Source organism: Castor canadensis, chromosome 11, assembly GCF_047511655.1.
Source record: "Castor canadensis chromosome 11, mCasCan1.hap1v2, whole genome shotgun sequence".
NCBI lineage: Eukaryota > Metazoa > Chordata > Mammalia > Rodentia > Castoridae > Castor > Castor canadensis.
In genome coordinates, this window is record NC_133396.1 from 140,906,775 (window position 1) to 140,930,913 (window position 24,139).

Consider the following 24,139-nt stretch of genomic DNA (forward strand, 5'->3'; position numbering starts at 1 on the left):
GACAGGGGAAAATAGACCATACCACTGTAATGTATGGAAGAGGTTAGCACTCTCCTTAAAAAGGATGGAAGAGGCTGTCGGGCTTGACAGGTAAGGCACTGCTCATTTACTTTGTGGAATCCAACCATCATTTTTTGATGAAATCTCTTGCAATTGCTTTAAGTGGGGCAGGGCAAGTTTTGCGGGAAGATATAGTTAGATTAGCCAATCTAACTAACGTACAATGTAAAACTATTTGGAACTGTCACAAAGAATCACCCCTGTACAATGAATATACCCTCATAAAAATGGAAAAAGACCACATCACAAATCTTAATTTAACTTGTGTACTAACTTTATATTCATATTTGAGTCAACTTAAAATACCATTAAGTGCTGGGAGACTCAAGGACCAGGGGACTGGGAGAACAGACAACAACATACACAGTTATAAAGCAAGAGATCAGTCTTACAATGACTGAGAGCAGGATTCCTGACCTGGGTCCCACAGGTGGCTCTGGGTAGGTCATGAGCTCCCTTCAACTGTATGCAAGGTGACTTACAGTCACTTAAACAAATGAGTACGCATACACGCATTATGAACTCACACTAAAAGGCTTCCCTAGATTCCCACACAGGTGCGTGTCCCACTACCATAACCCAAGACAAAAATGTCAGATCTCAAGGCTGGAGATGTGGCTTAAGTGGCAGAGCACTTGTCTAGCAAGAAGGTCCTGAGTTCAAACCCCAGTACCACCAATATCTACTTGACCTTAAGAACCATAATATCAATATGCTAACAATTACAAAGTAAACAATTTATGAATAATCCAAATTACAAATAAAATTAAACCTGTCTCATTAAAAGAAAAAACAAAGTACTAGAAATTAGTTTAAAAGTCAACAGAGAGTTATTCCCATGTTACCTGATGTGCTGTGATCTAACAATAAGGATAAGTAGATACTAGGCAGTACTGTTAAGAATGACAGAAGCCATGAGCTAGGGGAGGGCTCAAGTGGCAGACTGCCTGCCTAGTAAGTACCAGGCCCTGCACTCAAATCCCAGTACTGCTGAAAAAAAGAAAAACAGAAAGATCTACCATGCCCATATTTAAAATGGATTCATCTGAGGTCTGAATGGATATACAGTTCTGAAAACAATACAAAATCAGTTCATAAGAATTTAGAAAAAAAATCAGGAAAAAGTGGGCATCGCAGTAATTAAAAAGCCTAAAGCTCCATAAAAATCCAGAAATCAAGACACAGATGCATTCAACAGGTTCCAAAACAATGTAAGAGGGAATCCCTCTCAATTTTACTGTTGAGAATCTAGAAAAAGAAAAATGAGTGTATAGAATTCATCACTCCAAGGGATGGTGCTGGAGGGAGAAACAATGGACGACAAAACTGTGTGAGTGAGTGCTCCCCACCACTTAGTGGGTGAACCCTCCTTCATTCCGTACCACGTGGGGCCTCCACAAGTCGCATTTCTCAAGTGCCTGACTGGCATCCCAACCAGACTGATGGGCTATGGATGAAATTCAAGAAGGGGAGGATTCCAATCTCACTGCAATTTTCTCCACCATTAACAACAAAGTGGCAAACTGATTCTGGTGGCAAACTGCAGTGTAGGTAAGACAAAACCTGAAAGTAGATACTTAATACAAAACCCCAAGCTGACCAATATTCGGGCATGCAGCATTTGAAGTTGGACAGAAGAGAAGCTACAACAGTAAGTTATCAAGACTTCAGCATTTATTTCACAAACCTAATGGTTTCCTCAAAGAAAGAACCCCCACAGGATAGGGGGTTCCAGCACTGGAATGAACAAACTTCATAGTTAGAAATTAGACAGGATTTCTCTAGAGCTAAATGCAGAGGAAGATGAACCAAGCTCATCATAGGAACGTATTGTGGAAGGCGAGTAGAAGGACCAGAGAACACAGGAGAGGCAAATAAAAAACAGAGGGAGAAGGATGTAATTACAAATGAGAAAAAGTGTTCTTGTGAGTAGAAGGCCATAAACTGCCTACGGTAACTGCCTACTTATCTTAATTGGCTTACTTTTTCAAATAGCATTTGAACAAGAAAAATAAGTACAATTTCTTCTTAATGTTATCTTAGAATTATTCAAGCATGTAGCACATTCAACTTTTAAAATAATTTCAACTACCACTTACCAATTCTCTGAATTATGTTGCTTTCATTAAAAGAAACAACACAGTAGAAAGCCTCCCTAAAGAAATGGTTCCATTTTTGATAAGGTAATTTTTTTGTTTGTCATTGTTTGGGGCCTCACACATGCAAGGAAGTGCTTTGCTACATACACACCCCCCCCCCCTTCTCTTTTGATTGAGACGAGGTCTCATTCAATTGCTGCAGCTGGCTTGAGGCCTGAGCCTCTTAAGAACCTGGCTGGGATCACAGCAGTGAAACACCCTTTTCCGTTATGGCAAGTATTTTTAAAAACCACATGCATCGCACTAACCTATCTTGTGTAGACTGAACTGCCCACAGGTAACAGCAATTACGAGGATCATTCTCAGGCTCTTGGAAAACAACAGCATACACAGGAACCCTTCCACCTTCTAACTGTGTGTAGTATCTAAAACAGACAAGAAGATTAGCACAGCACTCAGCTTTAAATACAGAAAGGTGCCTGCCTCATGTAAGAACGTGGGTTAAGCAACCACTGTTTGGGGTTGTTTTTTGGTGGCATGCAGAGGTTTGAACTCAGGGCTTCCTGCTTGCCGGGCAGGGGCTCTGCTCTTTGAACTACACCTCCAGCCCACAACCACTGTTTACACACTCCCCAAAATTAAGTGACTTGGAGTACATGGCCTACTCATCTAGTTAAAGTCCAACTTGGCTTACACAATAAACATTATCTCAGGAGGAATAATAAAAGAAAAGCATTATTAGCTAAGCAATAACAGTGTTGAGGAAAAACTGCTATAAAAGCCAGGTTCTCCAGGGGCTGGCTTAGGAGCAATTCAAAAACAAAAGTTGATTGGACAGTTTAAACATCTACTTAACTCTTAGCTTAAAAAAAAAATAAAAGAACAAAACAAAAAAACCACAATGCCTATTTGCTATCTCCTTCGGTATTATAGAAATTCTTAACTACTACATAAAATGTGTCAAAGTATATTTTGGGGAGGTTTTTGATGGTATAAAAAATTTGTAATTCAAGTATTTTTATAACTTTTGTTTTTTAAAGGGGGGGAGGAGCAGGCGCCAGGGACTCATGCTTGTAACCCTAGCAACTCAGGAGGATTGTAATTCAGAGCCAGCCCAGGCATGAGACCCTATCTCAAAAATACTCATCACAAAAAAGGGGCGGTGGAGTTGCCCCAGTACTGCAAGAAAAAAAAAACCAAAAAAACAAAAAAAAAAAACCCTTTATGGAATGGCTACTTTACACAGACCACACACTTCTGAAAGAAGCTGGAGGGCTTGGGGCATGGCTCAAGTGGTAGAGCATTTGCGCAGCAAATCCAAGGCCCTGAGTTCAAACTCTAGTACTGCCATAAGGAAAAAAAAAAGTCATGCTATGCAAACATACAATTAAACCACATAGGATACACCCCAATTACTGCAATGCTTTGCTTTTGCTTTTTTTTTTTTTAAGAGGGTCTCCCAAAGTTGCCTCAGCTTCTCTGGTACTCAGTCAGCCTCCCAAGTGCTGGGATTATAGGTGTGCCTCCTATATCCAGCTGTTTTCTTCTTTGAGGCAGGGTTTGTTATGGAGCCAAGCTAGCCTCAAACTCCTGACCCTCCCACCGCAGTGCTTTTTGGGGAGAGGTTTTTTTTTTTTTTTTTTTTGTCTTTTCTTTTTTGGTGCTGGGATCGAACCCAGGGCCTCACGCATGCTAGGCAAGCGCTGTACCACCGAGCTACATCCCAGCCCCCACCGCAGTGCTTTTTAAACACTGAAGAACTGACCTACATTTACATGCTGTATTAGTTCCATATATATATATATATATATATATTTTTTTTTTTTTTTTTTTTTTTTTTGGTGGAACTGGGGTTTGAACTCAGGGCTTCACAGAGCAGGTGCTCCACCACTTGAGCCACACCTCCAGTCCATTTTGCTCTGGTTATTTGGGAGATGGGGGTGTCAAGAACTCTTTGCCCAGATCCATTATATCAAATTATGATTTCATGCAATGGAAATTATTCACATTCAATTACTTTTCTCATGCTAATTTTCAAATAATAATTAGACACAAGTAATATTTAAGAAGAAACTATAGATAAAGAAAAAAGTTGTACTTACTCTCTTTTCAAGCTTTTCATATTCCAAAGAGCTAGACAACCATCAGAAAAACCCACAGCAAGCTGATTTGTCCTGCTAATGTAACTCAGAGTAGAAACAGCTATTCCGGATGGACTCACTAACTGGAAACACAGATGGCGGCCTTCTCTCATCACACTCTCTCTGATGTGTGGCACTTCAGCTGGGATACCAGTTATAACTTCAAGGTCTAATAAAAAGTGAGACAAATCAGAGTAAACTATGTGTCAAGCACACACACAAAAAATATTATCCATTATTTAAACAACAAATCAAATGAACTTATAGTCAATTAGAATAAGAAGACTGGTGATATTAAAGCATGCTGAGCTAGAAAACAGCCGTATTTCTCTATTTAACGCTGTAATTTTAGAAATTCAGCACATCAAATATCATCTAAGGTAGAACCCTTTTTGGGAATGGCTGGTTCAGGTTTGGAAGTAAGTCCATGACCCTGGTGCATCTTATGCCAGATATCAAGTGTGTATCAAAAACAAAAGGAGAATGTGTCAGACAACATAAGGGATCTCTTATCAGCACAGTGTGGACATAAAAGCATTATACCATCATGATACTCAGGAAGAAATGGAAGAAAGGGGAAGTGAAGAGGAAGTCTACGTCTATGGAAGACCTGTTAGATCATCGTTAGGTATTCAAATATCAACTTACTACTGTGAAAACACTACTTAAAGAAACAGTACACATTTACCCTGCTTTTTCTGTACAAACTGTATTTCAGGGCAACCAAACAGCCCTAGCTAGATAAATGCATATAAGTTAATAAGGGTTAAAAGCTGGGCATGGTGGCTCTCACCTGTAATCCTAATTACTCAGGAGGCAATGACCGGGAGGACTATGGTTCAAGACCAGCCTGAACAAAAAGTTCAAGAGACCTCACCTCAACCAATAAGGTGGATGCGGTGGTGCACATCTGTCATCCCACCTATGCAGGGAGAGAGTAACATTCCAGGACAGTCCTGGAATGAATGGGAGACTCTATTTGAAAACATAACTAAAGCAAAAAGGGCCTGGGGGCGTGGCTTCAAGGGTAGAGCGCCTGCCTGGGAAGCAGAAGGCCCCGGATCCAACCCCCAATTCTACCAGAAAGAACTTTATTTTTTTTTTTGATTTTTGTACTATTGGTCCTTTTCTTACATTTACTTCACAGATCTTATCTGAGTATATATCTGCAAACAAATCAATATCTCTACCCTTCTTTCTGTCTCTCCCTCTCACTCCTTCAGAAGGTATTGCTCTGTAGCCCACAATGGCTTGGAGCTCAGGACCCTCCCCTCAGCTTCCAAGTGTTTACATATCCTACTGTAGCGTATGAACACTTCAACAAAGTGGAGCAACTCGTGCTAGAACCATCTCTAGTGCTCAGATGCACACAGATATAAACAATTGGCTCTACAGAAAACCTGGGCTGCCAATAAGCCATGCCTTGCACCAGAATGCTCAGCTGCTCAATTTCTGGTGTTGAGTGAAGAGTGGCCAATTACCTGATGCTTGTATTTCATTCTGACTGCCTGACAAGTCATCCAAACACAGATCAATAAGAAGGATCTGCCCAACATCAGTGACCACCGCTGCCACACCAAAAAGCCACCGCAGACTTGGGTGCAAGTGCTGTGTGCTCGCGCTGGCACCCCCATGATTAATTATGGGTTCAATAGCTGTAACCTAGGAAATAGAACATGAAGGTGAGAAAATACAACCAACCACCTAAACAAATCCTGAAGTGAAAGCATATTACTAGCTACAAAAGGTTTAAGTATTATCAAATATAGAACTGGTACATTTGATATTTGTTAATACAAGCAACATAATGAAATCTCAGATATATTAACAATTACACTATTATTTCAAGGTATTATATGCAATTAGGTAACTGATGTTGACTGAGAGCTTATTATGTGCTAGTCTTTGTGCTAATTGGCTCATTAAATGTTCATAATTCTTTCATATTGGACTATCTATAATTATATCTCGGTTTAAATATGAAATAACCTAAGGCTTAGCCCATTAACCAAGTTATTAAAAAACCCATAAAATTATTAAGTGTAAAACAAACCTAAACTGTTCTCACTTTAACACTCCTAAACAGCCACTCTAGGATTATTCATACAGCTCTTTCTCCTAAGAATAAGCCGGGCATGGTGGTGCATACCTGTAATCCCAGTATGAGAGAGGCTGAGGCAGAGGTGGAGGCCAGCAACACTATACAGTGAAACCCAGTATCAAAATACCAGAGTAAAAACAAATCATTGCAGAAAAACATAGTGTTTACATTTTAAAAGCCAAAACAAAACCTCCCACAATAAAGAACACGGTAAGTTCTAGCAACTCAGGAGGTAGAAATCAGGAGGATTGAGGTCCATAGCCAGCCAGGGCAAATAGTTCTAGACACCAAAAATAACCAGAGTTTAGGCTGGCAGACTGGCTCAAGTGGTAGAGCACTTGTCCAGCAGGCATGAAGCCCTGAGTTCAAACTCCAGTACCACCAAAAATAAATAAATACATACATGCAATCTAGTCGGTCTCTCACAATTTGGAAGCACAAACACCAGACTATAAACTACTTCAGACCCCTACATCATCTCACAGGGTCTCAGGTAACTGTAATTTTGTCATTAATCTCCCTTTGAACTTTAGAAATTCTATTTTTCTATGATTGTACGCATCACATATGTATACATTACATAATGTATATATGGTATATAATTAGATAACTTATAATACAACATACATGTTACACACATTATGCGTATGCATATACATACATTTGTGCGCTGTATAGTCATACAACTGGAGATAAGAACAAGACTCAGTGATATTTTTCACATGAAGGATTACTAGAACATTAGATGTCATTTATAACTATTATTGCTCTGGAATTACCTAATCAAGACTAATAAAATTATATTTTAAATGTTAAGCTGATAATCTTAAACCTTTTATTTTTAACTTTTTACTTAAGAGTAATGAATTTATATAAAAAAAGACAACAATTTTAAGTGCACAGTCCACTGATTTTCAAAGTAAACATATTCTTATCAACTTTGAGCTTTCAAAGCAGAACATCCAGGTATCAAACAGCACCTACCCTTCCAGGCAGAAGGACGGCTTTAAGGACCCTTGATATCCCAAGGTCATAAAGACAGAGAACACTTCCTTCTGCTTCTTCCAATCCTATTAACAAGCCGGTCCTCTTCTGCCAGGAAAATTCTTTCACTGCCAGGACTACAGGAGACTGTTCACTGACCCCGCTGAATCTATAGGCAGACAGCCGCTCTCCTGTCACAGAGTTCACCACCTCAAGCTGTGGGCCGCAAGCCAAGCAAGCCAGTCCGTTTTTCCCTAGGAGGAAAGAAGCACGGGGATATTGCTCATTTTAATGCTGTGACTACACAGCAAAACAGCAGTTAGCTGTTTTACATGCACCTTGTATATAGCTCATTCCACACAAACTTCACATACTCCAACTGAAATCTAATCATTTGTAAGAGCAGCCTTCCAATTAGTAAAGGAAACTGAACTACAAACACAACAAAATCACTCAGTAAAGCACAGACTGTGTGCTTAAATACATCGTTTCATTTATCACTTATCATAGCTCAATATAGAGATAAGGCAACTAAAAAAGCTTAATTCGGTTTAAATTTGTCTAAAGTCACACAGTCACAAAATAGCACAATAGACTGTAAATCTGTGTAACTCTAAGATTCACACTTTAAGTACTAGATTATACCCTAAAAGCTTTAAAGTAGGAGTTATGGCAGACATAAAATTCAACATTATTATTCCTGAAGAATTCACAACCTGAGGTAAGATATAACTACATAGCAATAGGAAATATCAGAACTCCTTCTCAGCCTTCTAGTCCTGTTCAAATTTCATTGTGCCTATGATAGAAAGACTCTGGAAGGTTTAAAGCAGGTCAGTAATGATCTATTTGCTATTAAACGTTACTCTGTGAACACAGAGTAGAAGCATGGGGAAGGTGACAAACTGCTGGTAGCAGGAGACAGAGAAACGTGGAGATTTACCTTAGAGGTACAACTAATAGAATTTACTTGTTGGTGAATTAAATACATAGGATGAATAAAAATAGTATTAAGAACAAGCTCAGTGTTAAGAGTACCTGCCTTGCATGCCCAAGGCCCTGAGTTCCATCCCCAGCACCATTTTTAAAAAGGAAAAAGAAAAAGAACAGACTGAATTTTCACATAAGCAACTAGAATGATGGCAACTTTACTACTAAATCTGAAGTGTCCATTGTGCATCCACATAGATAGCTGGGTATACTGCACATATTGTAGTTTAAGAAAGTAGTAAGGCACAGTGGGAACCGAAACCCTAGGGTTCAATCAAACTCTTTTCTGCCACTTGCTACCTATGGAACTAGGATCAAGTTCTTTTTTTTTTTAAATTCATATGTGCATACAATGTTTGGGTCATTTTTCCCCCCACCCCTCACCCCCTCCCTTAACCCCCCCAACTCCTTCCTCTCCTCCCCTACCCCCTCACTTCCAGGCAGAAACTATTTTGCCCTAACCTCTAACTTTGTTGAAGAGAGAGTATAAGCAATAATAGGAAGGACCAAGGTTTTATGCTGGTTTAGATAAGGGTAGCTATACAGGGAGTAGACTCCCATTGCTTTCCTATACATGTGTGTTACCTTCTAAATTAATTCTTCTCGAATCAAGTTCTTAATCTAGTTGGTTCCCAGCTGCACAGAACAATGCTCATTTGGAAGAGTTTTATACCTGTATTAGTGAAAGGAAACGGCACTGCCTAGCACAGACACTTTCCTACTTTTAATATTCAAGACAGCAGCACCGTGAACAGCTGATGTATGTGCTTTCCTGCCCTCCTGCTGGGAAGCATGGCTGTGATGCTCACTTTCAGAAGCCCTTTGTGGTATCTTTCACTAGACTAAACTCTATCATGGCTGTTTTGGTATGGTTCTCTGCGATTTTAGACAATCTAAAAGCTATATGGTAAGATCTTATTCAGATGGAATTAGGAAGCAAAACTTCCTAGAAAATTCTTTTTTATTTATCACCCAGGACCTTACATCCAGATTTTTCTTTCTTTCTCTCTTCTCTTTTTTTTTTTTGGGCTGTACTTAGGTTTGAATTCAGAGTTTTGTGCTATGTAGGCCAGATGTTTCTATATATATATATATATATGACTGTATAGATTCTAATTTCTAAACTTATCACCAATAACAACTTACTATTATAATGAAAGACCAGTTGTTCTAGTTCTGCTTTCCAAATACAAATACTGAATATTAAAAGGTACAGGTATACAACAGCAAATCGAGACTAGGAAAAATTTACTCTAATCTCCACAGACTCATTGATGTGCTCCAGCATATGTAAACATCACATATGTACCCGTGATGTTTTCTTCTTTGACATGAAAGAAACTAAAAACATTGTTTGTATTGGAAATGAAATTTACAGCAACATTTGCTTACCTGCAGCAAACTTTCCACGAAGCACAGACTCTAATGTGATCTCATCCTCTCCGAGGGCTTGAACAGTGACTTCTGGGAACTGCAGGAGACCACTGGTCACTTGGGCGGTTAAGTCTCGCATGCTTCCACTATAAATATTGTGAAAGATAACGACATTATGATACATCTAAAAGCGAGCCACACTTAGGCAGTATACAAAAGTAAGTAAAATAAAACTAAAATCTGATGACAAAATATGTATTGTGTGCATCTGGGTCTGAGATACAGTCTCCCTAAGAAACAGTATGTTCTAAGACAGTATTTCTTATACAGCCTTAGAAAACACCATTAAGCCAGATGTCCTATATATTAGTCCCTAGACTCTGTGAAAACCGCACGGTATCACTCATCTTACTGCCTGAGCTACTTTCAAAGAATACTTCACTCGTACAAAAAGCAAGTGAGCAAGAGAGCAAGAGAGAGAGAGACACATGGAGGTGTTGATTTTAGAAAAGTTACACCTTCAGTCCTTTCTGGTTTTTTGGAGGGGGGTGCTGGGGACTGAACCAGAGCTTCTGAGATATATCCTCCCAGAAAGTTACCGCTTCAATAAAAAGAAACTCCATGAAAATGTCTAGACTCACAGAAATCTCAGAAATTGAGTTTGTTGTATCTTTTACTAGACAGAAAGTCTAAAATCATCTTTCATTTCCAAGTGTAGGGGACTAGACTCCCTAGATGATTCCTCTCTTACAAATAACCAGAATTGCTGGTTAGAATGCCAAGTGCCTTCCTGAATGACTGAGATGGCCACAGGGAAGTGAAGAGAAGTAGGAATTCTGGGAGTCACCAGGTCTGAGCCTGCAGACCTAACTTATTTAGAGCACCCATCTCCAGAGAGGTAGAAGGTGACAGACAGTCCAGAGTTAAGCTCCAAGGAGCCCTGACTCGTGTTCTCCCCTGATCTCCGCCTCTGGAGTAGCTAGTATTACAGAAGGAAGCCACCATGCATGCTATTATTCTACTTATTATTAAATCAGTAAATCTCAAGCTGGTAAGACTCAATGCAGCCCACAGAAACAACCAAATATCTTCTAGAAACTCAAGGAATTTGCAAAGATGAAGTTCCAAAGAAAACGAGATTACCATCAAAACAACACCACACAGGAAAGCTGGATCAGCAGCCAGCAAAATCAGACTATCAACATCTTTAGAAATTGAAATTATCCGAACAGAAAATGAGTCTTTAATGTTACGGTTATAAAGTAAACGGTCAGTTAATAAGAAAAACAGGAGAACTTCCAAACATTAAAAATGAAATCAAATGTAAAACTCATGAAAAAACGCAATAGAGCAATGAGAATTACAGCCACATGCAACAATATGAATATCAGAATATAAAATTAAACAAGAGTAGCAGAAAATACTGCCTAGAGATGTGAGTATGTGTCAAAACTGTGGGGAGAAAGGAAGAAAGAAACTCAAAGTTTGCAATAGCACAGTGGCACTTTTGAGAGGAAGGAAATAAGGAGCATACACAAGGGGCTCCAAAGTAATGGCAATGCTCTTTCTTCAAAACTTAAGAGGTGGTACAGGTTGCACATTCCTAATCTAAAAGTCTAAAATCTGAAACACAGTGCTGGCACGACACTCTTAAGTGGGAAATTCCACAGCTGACCTCATGTGACAGTCACAGTCAAAAAACAAAAAACACAGAACACTAAATATACTGTCAAAAATTACTTTGGGGCTAGCTGGTGGCTCATGCCTGCAATTGTAGCTACTTGTGAGGCTGAGATCGGGAGGATGGAGGTTCCAGGCCAATACAAAAAAGGGTTGGCAGAGTGGTTCAAATGGTGTAGTGCCTGCCTAACAAATATGAGGCCCTGAGTACAAATCCCAATACTGCCTAAATGAATGAATTTCATGCTTAAACTTGTGGCCCATTCTCAAAACATCTCATTATGAATACATAAATATTCCAAAACCCTTAGTTTCAAGCATTTTGGATAAGGATCCTAAGTCTGTACATAGATATTCACTGCATCATGGCTTTTTACAAATATTCTGTCACATACATTCACCAAATAAATTATTTTGTTCACACTAATATTTAATGAACATAAACTCAAAGACAGTAAATAGAAAGCAAGCATAAAAAGCTTATTCACAATAAAGCTAGGAGAAAGTAGCAGCCAAGTCACACAGCACATGACTAATTAAATCCCTAAATATGTATTAGCAAGGAAGCAACAGTCTAAGAGATGATTCCCAAATTTGTATAGACACACCACTCCCCAAAACCAACAAGTCCAGTGACTCTCAGACAGCACAAATAAAAATGACTTTCAACAACAGCAGTGTAAGTCAGAAGAGTGTAGTATGTAGTATTTTCAAATTGCAAGCATAAATAATTGTCAGGGCTCAAGGACCTGGGTTCAATTCCCAGTACCACCAAAAAAAAAAAAAAAAAAAAAAAAGCTGCATGCTGTTGGCTCACACCTGTAATCCTAGCTACCTGATTGGCAGAGATTGGGAGCATCACAGTTCCAGGCCAACCCTGGCAAATAGTTCATGAGACCCCATCTCTGAAATAACCAGAGCAAAATGGACTAGAGGTGTGGCTCAAGTGGTAAAGTGCCTGCTTTGCAAGCAGGAAGCCCTGAGTTCAAACCTTATTTCCAACAAAAAAAAAACAACAAAAAACCAACCTGTCAATGGGAAGTAGCAATCATTAGCTCTAATAATAAAACCTTCTATATTTACACAATCTATTTACACACTCGTACTTCTCTCTCTCCCACAGTGTCTTAGTATCAAAGACCATTTTAGGTGGAAAGGCCAGAATCCAGTTTACTTTTCCCACTAATGGCCTTCCACAACCTTGACAAAACCAGTTTAATGGCAAACAGAAGTTAAAACCTTTTCCTATAAAGCAGAAAACCAAAGACATTTCTCCAGAACCAAAACCATCAGAATTCCACGTGGCAGCTTTTTCCAAAGTGTATTTATTGAAAGGAGAGCCAAATGGACATCTAGCATCTAGTTCCACAGTCACTGTAATTCAATCAACTTCTTGCTTAAAGAATTTTTAAGACTTTTATAAGGCAATTACAAAGTTCACGTGAAAAAATACTACAATAACTAAGCAAATGCTTGGAAATGAAATACAGTTAGCGGGGTAGGTAAGGGAGAGGGTTGGGGAAAGGGGGAGAAATGACCCAAACATTGTATGTGCGTATGAATAAAAGAAAAAAAAGAAATATAGTTAGTGTTCTAGTTCTTAAGCTGGGTGGTCTTTTGTCGTTATTTTAATATGAAACAAACACGATGCAGAAGTTTGCATAAACACAGAAAATTTTTCCATTCCAGGTATACCCTCCCAGCTGAAAAGCAGGACAAAGTGTTCCAACACTGGCAAGGTAGCACAGGACACGGGTCCCTGGGAAAGACAAACCGGGTGACCTCTGGGACTGTCCCAGCTTACTGTCTGTACAGAGTCTAGCACAGAGAGCAGGAAGAAGCGGAGGGGTCTCCTTGAATTCAGGAGCAGGGCTGAGATTTCTACTCTACAGAGGCAAAGGCAAAGCTCCAGAGATCTGTAGGGGCTCTCCAAGATCTTCATGTGGTCAGTATAAGCACAGAGTGAAGGCAGGCTGCCAGATGGCTCCAGGCTGGTCCACCTCCTGGGGCACCGGGCACTCAGACAGGACTGAGTACTTTGGAGTGGAGAAAAGTCACAGGTTGAAAGGCTATTTAGAGGCTGTTCTAGTCCTGTTTAAACAGACTCAAAATGCAAGCAATTTAGCTGCATCTTAAAACAAAGCTTAAGAATATGCAAAGGAATGCAAAAAAGAAATCAGTACTCAGAAGGTAAATTTTGTAGTGTCTGATATTCAATCAAAAGACAGTTCTAGAGAGCCACACAGATGGCTAACACCTGTAATCCTCGATACTTGAGGTTGAGGAAGATGGTGGTACAAAGCCAGCAAATAGTTCTAGAGACCCCACTTCCAAAAATAACCAGAGCATAGGCTGGCAGAGTGGCTCAAGTGGTAGCACACTTGTCTAGCAGGCATGAAGCCCTGAGTTCAAACCCCTGTACCACCAAAATAAGCAGAGCAAAATGGACTGGAGGCATGGCTCAAACAGTACAGTACCTGCTTTGCAGACTCGAAGCTCTGAGTTCAAACCCCAGTCCAATAAAAAAAAAATTAAAAAAAAAAAGGCAGACCTAGAAATAAAATTGAAGTGAGAATTACTACACAAAGACATTAAATCTGTTGTTCAACCTCTGTCCAAAGGTTGAGGAAAACAGTTAAGGAAATCCCATGGGCAACATTAACAAGATTCAAAAGGAAGAGACAGAAAAACTAAAGTCTAACGTTTGAAAATATAATGACCAAAAAAATCCCCCAAATATTTAGCTGAAAACTATAAACCTACAAATCTAAAAACTCAGTGCACCTCAAGCTCAAGAGATGTGATGAAACAATTTAAAAATACATAATTAAGGAACAAAGAAAACATCTCAGTAATCAGAGAAAAAAGCACTGAGCACACGAATAGACGAAGAACCAAGGTAAGAGCACAAGGCAAATCCAGAATGCAGCGGAAAACATATTTAAAGTCTGACAGTGTAAAGCCTATTTACTGGGCTGGGGATGCAGCTCTGGAGTAATTTGCCTAGCATGCACGAGGCCCTGAGTTCCATTCCAGCACCACCAAAAATAAAATAAAGTCTTATTTTTTAAAAAATGCTACCAACTTAGAATTTTATCTCCAGTTAGAGAAAATCTTTTGAAAATAAACCAAAAAAGGAAAATTAAAACAGAAAAAAAAAAGAAAAGTGAAGACCATTTACATACACAAGGCAGAAAAGATAATTATCAGCAGACTTGCACTACAAGGACTGTTAAAGGAATCCCTTCAGGCAGAGGAAAACTGTACAAATGGAAGTCTAAACCTATATACAAATAATGGCCACTAAATGCAAGAAATGGTGAGTAAACATAAAAACCTCTTTTCTTAATCTTACATGTAACAACGACACAAAGGCCCAGAGAGGAGAACTGGAGCCAATCTTGCATGATTCTTGCTATACACAAAATGCTATACTGCTTGAATGACTATAATAATTTAAAGGTATATACTATAAGCACATACATATAATTAATAAGCCAATGAAATGAAACAGATAAAATACAATAAAAAAATTTAACCCAAAAGATGTCCCTCCTACCCAGCCATGAACAAATCAAAAAAAAGAGAGAAAATTGATAAGATTTAAACCTAACCATATTAGGTCAACATTCATCCTAAATGATCTGAGCATTCCTATTTAAAAGGAGAGATTGTCAAATTAGATTTTTTTTCTAAAAAGCTGGATTCCGGGGTGGAGTGGGTGGTAAGGGAGGGGGTGGGGGCAGGGGGGGAGAAATGAACCAAGCCTTGTATGCACATATGAATAATAAAAGAAAAATGAAAAAAAAAAAAAAGCTGGATTCCAAGAACTCTGAGCAGAAAATATTGCTAGGCTGATAAAAAAAAAAAAATAGGCCAGGTGTGGTGGTGCAATTTTTTTTTTTTTTTTTTGGTGGAACTGGAGTTCAAACTCAGGGGTTCACAATTGCAAAGCAGGTGCTCTACTGTTTGAGCTATATCTTTAGTCCATTTTGTTCTGGTTATTTTGGAGACAGGGTCTCCAGAGCTGGGCTCAAACCTCAATCCTTCCAATCTCAGCCTCCCAAGTAGCTAGGATTACAGGCATGAGTCACCAGTGCCTGGTGGTATACTCTTGTAATGCCAGCTATGGGAGGTGAAGGTAGGGGCAAAAAGAGCAATACTCTACCAGAAAAACAACTAAAAACAAAAAGGGATGGGGATGTGGCACAGTAATGGAGAGCTTGACTTGAAAAAGTGAAGCCCTCCTGCACATCCATGTTTATTGCGGCACTATTCACAATAGCCAAGTTATGGAAACAGCCAAGATGCCCCAGCACTGACGAATGGATTAAGAAAATGTGGTATCTATACACAATGGAATTTTATGCAGCCATGAAGAAGAACAAAATGTTATCATTCGCTGGTAAATGGATGGAATTGGAGAACATCATTCTGAGTGAGGTTAGCCTGGCTCAAAAGACCAAAAATCGTATGTTCTCCCTCATATGTGGACATTAGATCAAGGGCAAACACAACAAGGGGATTGGACTATGAGCACATGATAAAAGCGAGAGCACACAAGGGAGGGGTGAGGATAGGTAAGACACCTAAAAAACTAGCTAGCATTTGTTGCCCTTAATGCAGAGAAACTAAAGCAGATACCTTAAAGCAACTGAGGCCAATAGGAAAAGGAGACCAGGAACTAGAGAAAAGGTTAGATTAAAAAGAATTAACCGAGAAGGTAACACCCACGCACAGGAAATCAATGTGAGTCAACGCCCTGTATAGCTATCCTTATCTCAACCAGCAAAACCCCTTGTTCCTTCCTATTACTGCTTATACTCTCTCTACAACAAAATTAGAGATAAGGGCAAAATAGTTTCTGCGGGGTATTGAGGGGGGGAGCGGGAGGGGGTGGAGTGGGTGGTAAGGGAGGGGGTGGGGGCAGGGGGGAGAAATAAACCAAGCCTTGTATGCACATATGAATAAATAAAAGAAAAATGAAAAAAAAAAAAAAAAAGAAAAAGTGAAGCCCTGAGTTCAAACACCAGTACCACCACAAAAAAAAAAGGAAAGAAAAAAAAAAAAAAACAGACTATAAACCATTAATAGAAAAGCACCTAGAAGATTTCCAAATACTTGAACAGGAAAAACCTTCTACGTGAACCACGGATCAAATTGAGAGATCAAAAGGGAAACGAGAAAGTACTTTCAACTAAATAAAAATGACCTATCAAAATCTGTAAGGCAAATGCAAAGGACTTAGTGGTTCCTACAGGCTGATCTCTGCAGGCTTGCAGCCACTGAGGACCTCCCAGATGAAGCCTTAGGGGCCCAGCAAAGCATGCAACAGGCTTGTTTTAGTGGAGTGGCAGGGGTCACAGAGAGAGCTTTATAGTTGATGGAAGAGACAGATCTTGCACTACCAGCACTTAGCACCTTCAACTTACATCAGGAACACACACAGAACAGAACACCAGGAAGCTTTCGAGGATTTCACTCTTAAAAATATTCTCTTCCATGTTTGTAACTTTCATTGTCATGATTACACAGCTGCTGGCACAAACTTTACCTCCATGCAGATCATGCAAAGGGCTGACTAGTGACAGGAGATGGTACTGCTTGTCCTCTTCCTAGCCCTTCCACCCCATTACCAATTGGCCTACCCAGCAACTTATCAGCCTTGCAAATAATCCATTAGCTGTAATTTTAACTGACCAAATACAACACAGACAGACTAAAATCAGGCCTTGCTGGTTCCTGTATTAGGGCTGGCACCATTGTACAAATCCCCAAGCCTGAAGGAATTCACAGCACTGATCCAAATCCCACCTCAGGGATTTAGAGAAGCTGTTGCCACTGGATGTTCACATCAAACAGGAGGTTCATTCCTGGAATGATCACAAGAACCAGAGGAAGAACACTAACCCCAAAACTAATCTCAATGTATACAAATATATTCATGATATGATATTCAGTGTGACATGAGTTTATTATTTGTAAAGTCATTACTTTAATAAGCACACTACCATATGAGTGAAAAAAAAAGTCTGTTAAGAGCACTGGGGTGTGGCTCAAGTGGTGGAGTTCTAGCCTAGCATATACAAGACCTGGGTTCAATCTCCAGCACCACCCCCCCAGTTATGAGATATAGCTGAAGTAGTGCTTAGAGAGAAATTCCTATCACTAAACACCTAGAAGACCTTATTATCAATAATGTAAGCTTTTATCTTAATTAAAAAAAAAACTTGAACAATTTAAACCCAATATGAGCAAAAGAATCGAAATGGAAAACAAAAACTAAAGAAAAATAAAATCAAAGCTGATTTTCTGAGATTAAAAAATATTACACTGACAGAGAAACCGATCAATGAAAGTAACAGACCAGACACTGCACTATTTATTATCACAAAGATAAACAGTCTCAGTATTCAGGACCATCAAGAGCCAGCCTGGCTTGTCTCAAAACAAAACCAAAACTAAAAAACAGATAAACAGTTTATTGTGAAAATTATCAACTTTTAATAATGTCCTGGGACAACCCAATTACCCCTTCTGGAAATAAAAATTCCTTCCTCAATGACACAGAATGGAAAATTGAATGCAAAGCCTCTCCCCTCAGAAGTGGTAGGGAAGGAAGGTATAATTTAAGAACAAACTTCTATGTACCAGGAACTAATCAGACTTAAAAATATTAAGGTAAAACCAACACCATGTCTGTTCTATGGTTTCTGGTATCACATTTTGACTATACATCACTGGGGCCATCTGTATTAAGTACAGCACACCACGCTACTTTTTGAGGAAAAACCTGCTTCAGTGTCTACCCCCAAGAGGATGAGGAAAACCGATGGTCTAGAATGAGGAAAAAAGAAAAGAAAAACCCAACAGGAAAATTTATTCTTTTTGGCAGTACAGGCCTGATACTGCCTGAGCTATACATCCAGCCCTTTTTACTCTGGTTATTTTGGAGATAAGGTCTCCTTTTTTGCCTAGCCACAACCCTTCTATTTTAGGTTTCTTGCCATTGCTAGGTAGACAAGCACAAGCCACCACACCCAGCTATTGGTTGAGATGGGGGTCTCTTGAACTCTCCTCCCCTCCCCTTGGCTGGCCTCAAACCATTATCCTCCCTGTCTCAGCCTCCCAAGTAGCTAGGATTACAGGTGTGAGCCAACGGTGCCCACCTCAAGAAGTTTTAAACTGTAAGAGATAAAAGAGAGGTGACTTAAAATAGAACTTATATGAGCCTACAGTTATGAGCCTACAGTTAATCTAAAGGAAAGGAATAAAAATGTTCACATAAACATCTGTACTCCAATTTGCTTATAATATTATTCTTTGGTGCCTCAATTACATATTGCATTAATCCCAGATCTGTAGGACCAGAAAATTGGACTAACCCAATCTTCATGTCTTCAAGTGTTGAGCAGGCTCGAAGCACTCCTACAGATCTGGCCTACAGCCCAGATATTTCCCCAAAAGATTAACATTGTAAAAATGTGAAGTCAGTGGTATCCTTAGAAACTTAAAGCTGCCCCACTCTCCTGATCCCTTCTTTTACCTCCCACATTCAGCAACTAACCTGTTTATTTTTCTGAGTCTATTTCTGAATTCATTCAGCCAATACAAATGCTTACAAGCATCCTAAAATACTGGAATGAACACTGGAACCATCACTTCCCATCCTTAGCGCACAGTCCCTTCCTGTTCTCCTATCTTCATTTCATCCCTTCATTAAATTCTTTTAGAAAGTTAACCTGTGAATATGTAGTGCAAAACTGGTTTTTAAGACTTATCAGAGGACACCAGCAACTCTCACGCCTGTAGTCCTAGCTACTTGGGTGGCTGACACTGGGAGAACTAAGGTTTGAGGCCAGCCCGGGGAAAGACATGAGACCCCCATCTCCAAAATAACCAGGCCTTGTGGCTCAAGTGGAAGAGACTAGATTATTAGAAAGAGCATCTCATAAAGACACCAAAAACACAAATGCATATAAAGAAACTATACCCAGTATTGTACAAAACTAAGTATTGTAGGATCCCAGACTTTTATGACATGCCAGCATTGGCAACCTCAAAAAACTAATTTACAAGGTTTCAACTCCCTTCTGGAGTCTAGACAGGCAGACATCCTGCTGGCTGTGAGTGGAATTACTACTCATCTTCTTCATGAGCTCTAGTCCTGAGAGCCTTCAGTAACTGGCTGATACTCTTTATGTGTCCTAGCAGCCCAGACATATGATTAGGCCTTGCTCCCTAAGCCCCTCCTTCACGGGTTTCTTGTGCCCGCACTGTTATGCCTGCTTATACCGTTCATCTTCCATCTCAAGGACTAACTTCCCAGAAGTGCAATCTCATCTCTGGGCTCACGCCTTTCCACCTTTATGTAAGCTTTCTGAAATCATTGCATATAGCCAGGTGTGGTGGGACACACCTGTAGTCCCCGCTACTAGAACCCAGAAGTTGAGACCAGCTTGGGAAACACTGTGAGACCTTCACTGGGAGGTGGGAGGTTAATAATTCTATGTGTTTGCTTGTCTTCAACTTCACGATGAATTCCTAAAAGGCAAAATCAACCTCAGGCATTTCACAGTCACAATGTCTTGCACCTAACAGGTTTTAAACATGCAGTAAGTTAGAACAGCAGAATAACAGCATGCCGTCAGGATCATGTTACACAGTGAAATCTTGAGCCATGCCTCCAGTGTGACAATTTTTAAAACCTCAACATTGGGCCTGTTTTACCTGTAAGTACACATTATTTCAGTATGAAGTCAAAATTCATCAGACTACTAAAATGGATATTTAAACAGAATACCATAAATCAGCTGTCTGAGTGAAATACACACACCCCACAGTAACCAAACTCCACCACAAAAAACAACTTTAATCTAGTTCAATAAATACATGTAAACATTTTTACAAAACATTTTGTATGCAATTTTTCTTGGCTAACAAACTAGAGGAATCATGATTTAAGTTGGGTGCCATTGGTGCATACTTGTAATCCTAGCTACTTGGGAAGCTGAGATCAGGAGGATCATGGTTCAAGGCTAGCCCAGGGAAAGAGTTCAAGATCCCCATCTCCAAAATGACAAGAGAAAATGGACAGGAGCTGTGACTCAAGCAGTATAGCGCCTGCTTTGCAAGTGCAAAACCCTGAGTCAAACCCCAGTGTCATCAAAAAAAATTTTTAATTATATTATGATTCAAATGTAAACTATGAGTGGACCGAGAAACTTACAGCTTTTTAAGCAGTTCTTTCACATATAATTAAAGCATTTATTAATCACCAACTACTTTTAAAACACTGCCAGTATGTAAGGACAGAGACCCCACCTCCTGACCTCAGAGTTGACTTTCTGGAAGAGGTTATCATCGAGCACGAGTCTATCACATATATACAAAGAATAATCGGTACAATAGAGGTACATGCTGTGAAATCCCAGGGAAGAAGAGGGCTAAGGGGAAGTCAGGGAGTGCAGAGAAAAGATAGCAACAAGGGTGATTTGACACTAAGCTGAAGACCATCCGATGAGCAAAAAAGCATCAAAGCTCAAACTTAGGAGAACTGAATCAAAGTTGTGGGCAGACCAGGCTAGATGGAAAAGGCTTACAGAGATCTTCAAGCCAGCCTGGGCCAGGAGAGTTCATTCTGGGGGAAGTAAGGAATGTCTGAAAATTCTCACGTTAGGAACTTAAAAAAAAAAAAAACCTCTTAAGACATGTGTCCCCACCCCGTAACTATACAATAATCTTTTCAAATGTTGCACAAAATAATCACGCTATCTTGCGAATTGAAGTATTTTAGTATTACATTATTGGATGTAATACTAAATTATATCAAAAATCACAGTACAGAACAGGCGTTCCCACAGCACTGAGCACACTTGTCATCCCTGACGAATACCTCAAGATAAGGAAACCTACCCGAATTTCTTCTGTTCTCACAGCCTTTCCGGGAAAGCTCTCGGAAAACAATTCTTAACATCCACGAGCTCTTTAGGATATTGAGAACAAGCTGAAGATCAGTTTCTAAAGAACCCACGTTCTTTCGAAAATCCCTCCAACTGATTATTTTCTTTAAAAAGATAGCGGCTGGGGTGCAGTTTGGGGGATCGCGCGTGCCGAGAATGCGCGAGGCCGTGGGTTCGATCCCCGGACTAAAAACAAGTAAAACCACGCTCGTTTCCTCTCTCCACGCACCGATGCCCCGAGACTCACTGGCTTTGGGAACCAAACTAACCGATCCCCCCAAAAACAAGCCGGCCGATGGCAAAGCAATAGCCTCCAACCCTCCGCGGGGAGGCAAGCCCCGTCCGCCCGGGCTCGGTCGTATTTAAATGTCCTTTCTGAGCCCCGCTCGCCCACCGTGCGCCGCACGTTTAGGAATCACGGGCCAAACTTTGTTCCCGCCGGGACTCACCGGAGCCGGGCCCGGGCCGGGACCCACGCGGGGCGCCGGGGCGGGCTGGGCACGCCCGCCGCCTCCCGCAGGGTCAGGCCAGCCAGGGTCTCCACCGCGCCGGGCGGAGAGTGCGCGCCGCGCCTCGCCTCGTCCCCGCCGCCATGTGCCGCCGCCGCCGCGCAGCAGGTTATGTAACCACCGCCCAGCGCCGGAGCCCGCCGCACCGGCCGCCGCTCCCCGCGCCCGGCCTAGGCCCCGGCCGCGAGCCCCTCGCCGCCCTCGTGGCCCTCGCCGCCCTCGCGGCACGCCTACCTGAGCCCGCGGGGCCCCGCCGCTGCGTCCTGGGCGCGCGAAGAGGCGCGAGCTGTCCCGCGCGGTCCGTCACAGCATCTCCCGGGAGACACGGCCGCGCGCGCAGCTCCGCCCGCGGAAGCTGCTGCTCTGCTCGCCGGGCCGTCGCCTGCGACCTCCCGGCAGCCCCACAACCCCCCGGAGCCCGAGTGCCTTCGCCGGCTGCAGAACGGCACGCCGCTCAGCAGTTAAAACGCAGCCGCCGCCCCTCACGACGCTGCCTGCTCCGCTCGGACCGCCCCGGCCCTGTTCTGCGCATTACCCTGGGCGGACAGAGAGCCACACACACCCGGAGGGAGGGAGGGTGGCCCGCGAGGGGAGGAGGAGCGCAGATCGCGCTGAGGGGGCCGGAGATCTCGCGAGGGCTCCGGCTTCCGGCGCCGGCGCCGCGGGAATTTTCAAACTTTCCGTGAAAGGAGGTGAGCAGAGCGGAAGGGAGGACAGGGAAGCCGGGCTGGGAAGAGAGGCTCGTTTGCATAAATCAGGATATCCCCGCCTCCGACGTGCGGAAGGAAAAAGACTACAGGTTCCACAATGCCTTGCGCGGCAAGTCTCCGTGGCCTGCGCTTGGAGCAGCAGTCGTCGCCCGAGGCCACCGCCTCCTCGCAGCGCCGCAGGCTCGCGCGCGCTGTGACGGTGTGGTCCTTCCCGCTCGCAGCCAAGTGATCACCCTTCTCAGGTTTTTATTCCATGCTCCGGGGTGTAGCTGTGCTAAGAACGCGTGCTTGGGGTGCACGAGGCCTTGGATTCTGCCCCAGCTCCGAACAGGAAGGAAGGGAAAGAAATGGCCTCAATTTGTTACCTCCTGGTTGTTGATATCTTTCTTAGACGCTAGTCCCAGCACCCAACGACTGGCTGTCGGATGTCTGTGATACCAAGTAGCAAATAAGGATTGTAAATTGATACCAGCAGCAATCTTATCGCTAACGTGAGTCAGCCTCGGTCCCCCTCTCCATGTGCTTTGTGAGATAAAGACCAGACGCGGAATTCTTTTTTCTTTACTGACGGCAAACCTTTGTTTGCACAAGGCACTGTGCTAATTTGTGGCATGAAAAGGGCTACGAGAGGACCCTAAGGTTTTTGCTTAGATGTCTTAATTTCTTTTTTTGTTTGTTTGGTGCTGGGGGCTGGAGCCAGGACCTGGCGCTTTACCCCGATCCACACGCCCTCAGCCCCACTGTGTAGACCTCTTCAACAGAAGCGTCCCTCTGTCCCGTAGGCTCGCTGTCCTGCCTTCCCCACATTCCGCCCTTTGGAGTTGTTTTATGCTCACTTCCTGAGGGCTGCACCTCTCGGTACTCAGACGACAGGAGGTGTCGACCCAAGAGCTATGACAAGAAAATCAAGGGATCTTTCTGGACTTCCGTTAACCAGGATCTGGACAGCAAGAGAGAAGGGATTAGGACTGACGGATTCATTGTAGGAACACTTAATTTACTTTGGTCTAAAATCCCTATCAGTTGTAAAGACACATCTCATCATACTTACTATCCAAATAAGCCGATCTTCTTTGTGGCCCTTCTGACTTTATCATTACCAACAGACAGATTTCTTTCTTTCTTTTTTGAGATAGGGTCTCAGCCCATCTGGTCTCACGATGAAGACCCTCCTGGAGGGGGGACACCGGTACTGGGCCTTGAGCTCAGGGCCTCATGCTTGCGAGGCAGACACTCTGTCACTTGAACCACTCTGCCAGCCCTGTTTTTGTGTTGGATTTTTTTGAGATAGTGTCTCACAAACTATTTCCCCGGGCTGGCTTTGAACCATGATTCTCCTGATCTCTGCCTCCTGAGTAGCTAGGATTACAGGTGTGAGCCACCAGTGCCCAGCCTGCCTCAGACTTCTGATGGCTAGGATTACAGACATGTACCTCACGCTGGCTGACAAACAGGTTTCTCTAATTGTCTAAAACCTGAACTAACCTGACCTGTCTTTTTTTACGTGCTTTCTGAGAATCATTTATTTA

The 24,139-nt window shown here is 41.8% G+C and overlaps 1 protein-coding gene and 1 pseudogene across 4 annotated transcripts in view; one reads left to right on the forward strand and one right to left on the reverse strand.

The window, feature by feature from the left end:
* The window catches only part of Ahctf1 (AT-hook containing transcription factor 1), a 70,816-nt gene extending 48,330 nt beyond the window's left edge, over positions 1–22,486 (reverse strand). For 3 of the 4 annotated variants that reach the window (XM_020151975.2, XM_074048813.1, XM_074048812.1), the window contains exons 1-6: positions 22,135–22,486; positions 9,768–9,895; positions 7,386–7,639; positions 5,782–5,962; positions 4,262–4,469; positions 2,468–2,584 (exon numbers count right to left, since the gene is read on the reverse strand). In XM_020151975.2, the coding sequence (XP_020007564.2) occupies positions 2,468–2,584; positions 4,262–4,469; positions 5,782–5,962; positions 7,386–7,639; positions 9,768–9,888 (881 nt within the window). In that variant the 5' untranslated portion in view covers positions 9,889–9,895; positions 22,135–22,486. Of the gene's footprint in view, positions 1–2,467; positions 2,585–4,261; positions 4,470–5,093; positions 5,717–5,781; positions 5,963–7,385; positions 7,640–9,767; positions 9,896–22,134 lie in introns of those variants that run through there. The other variant, XM_074048814.1, reaches the window with a different exon arrangement.
* Positions 27–136, forward strand: LOC141414547 (U6atac minor spliceosomal RNA; annotated as a pseudogene).
* Positions 22,487–24,139: the final 1,653 nt, after the last annotated feature.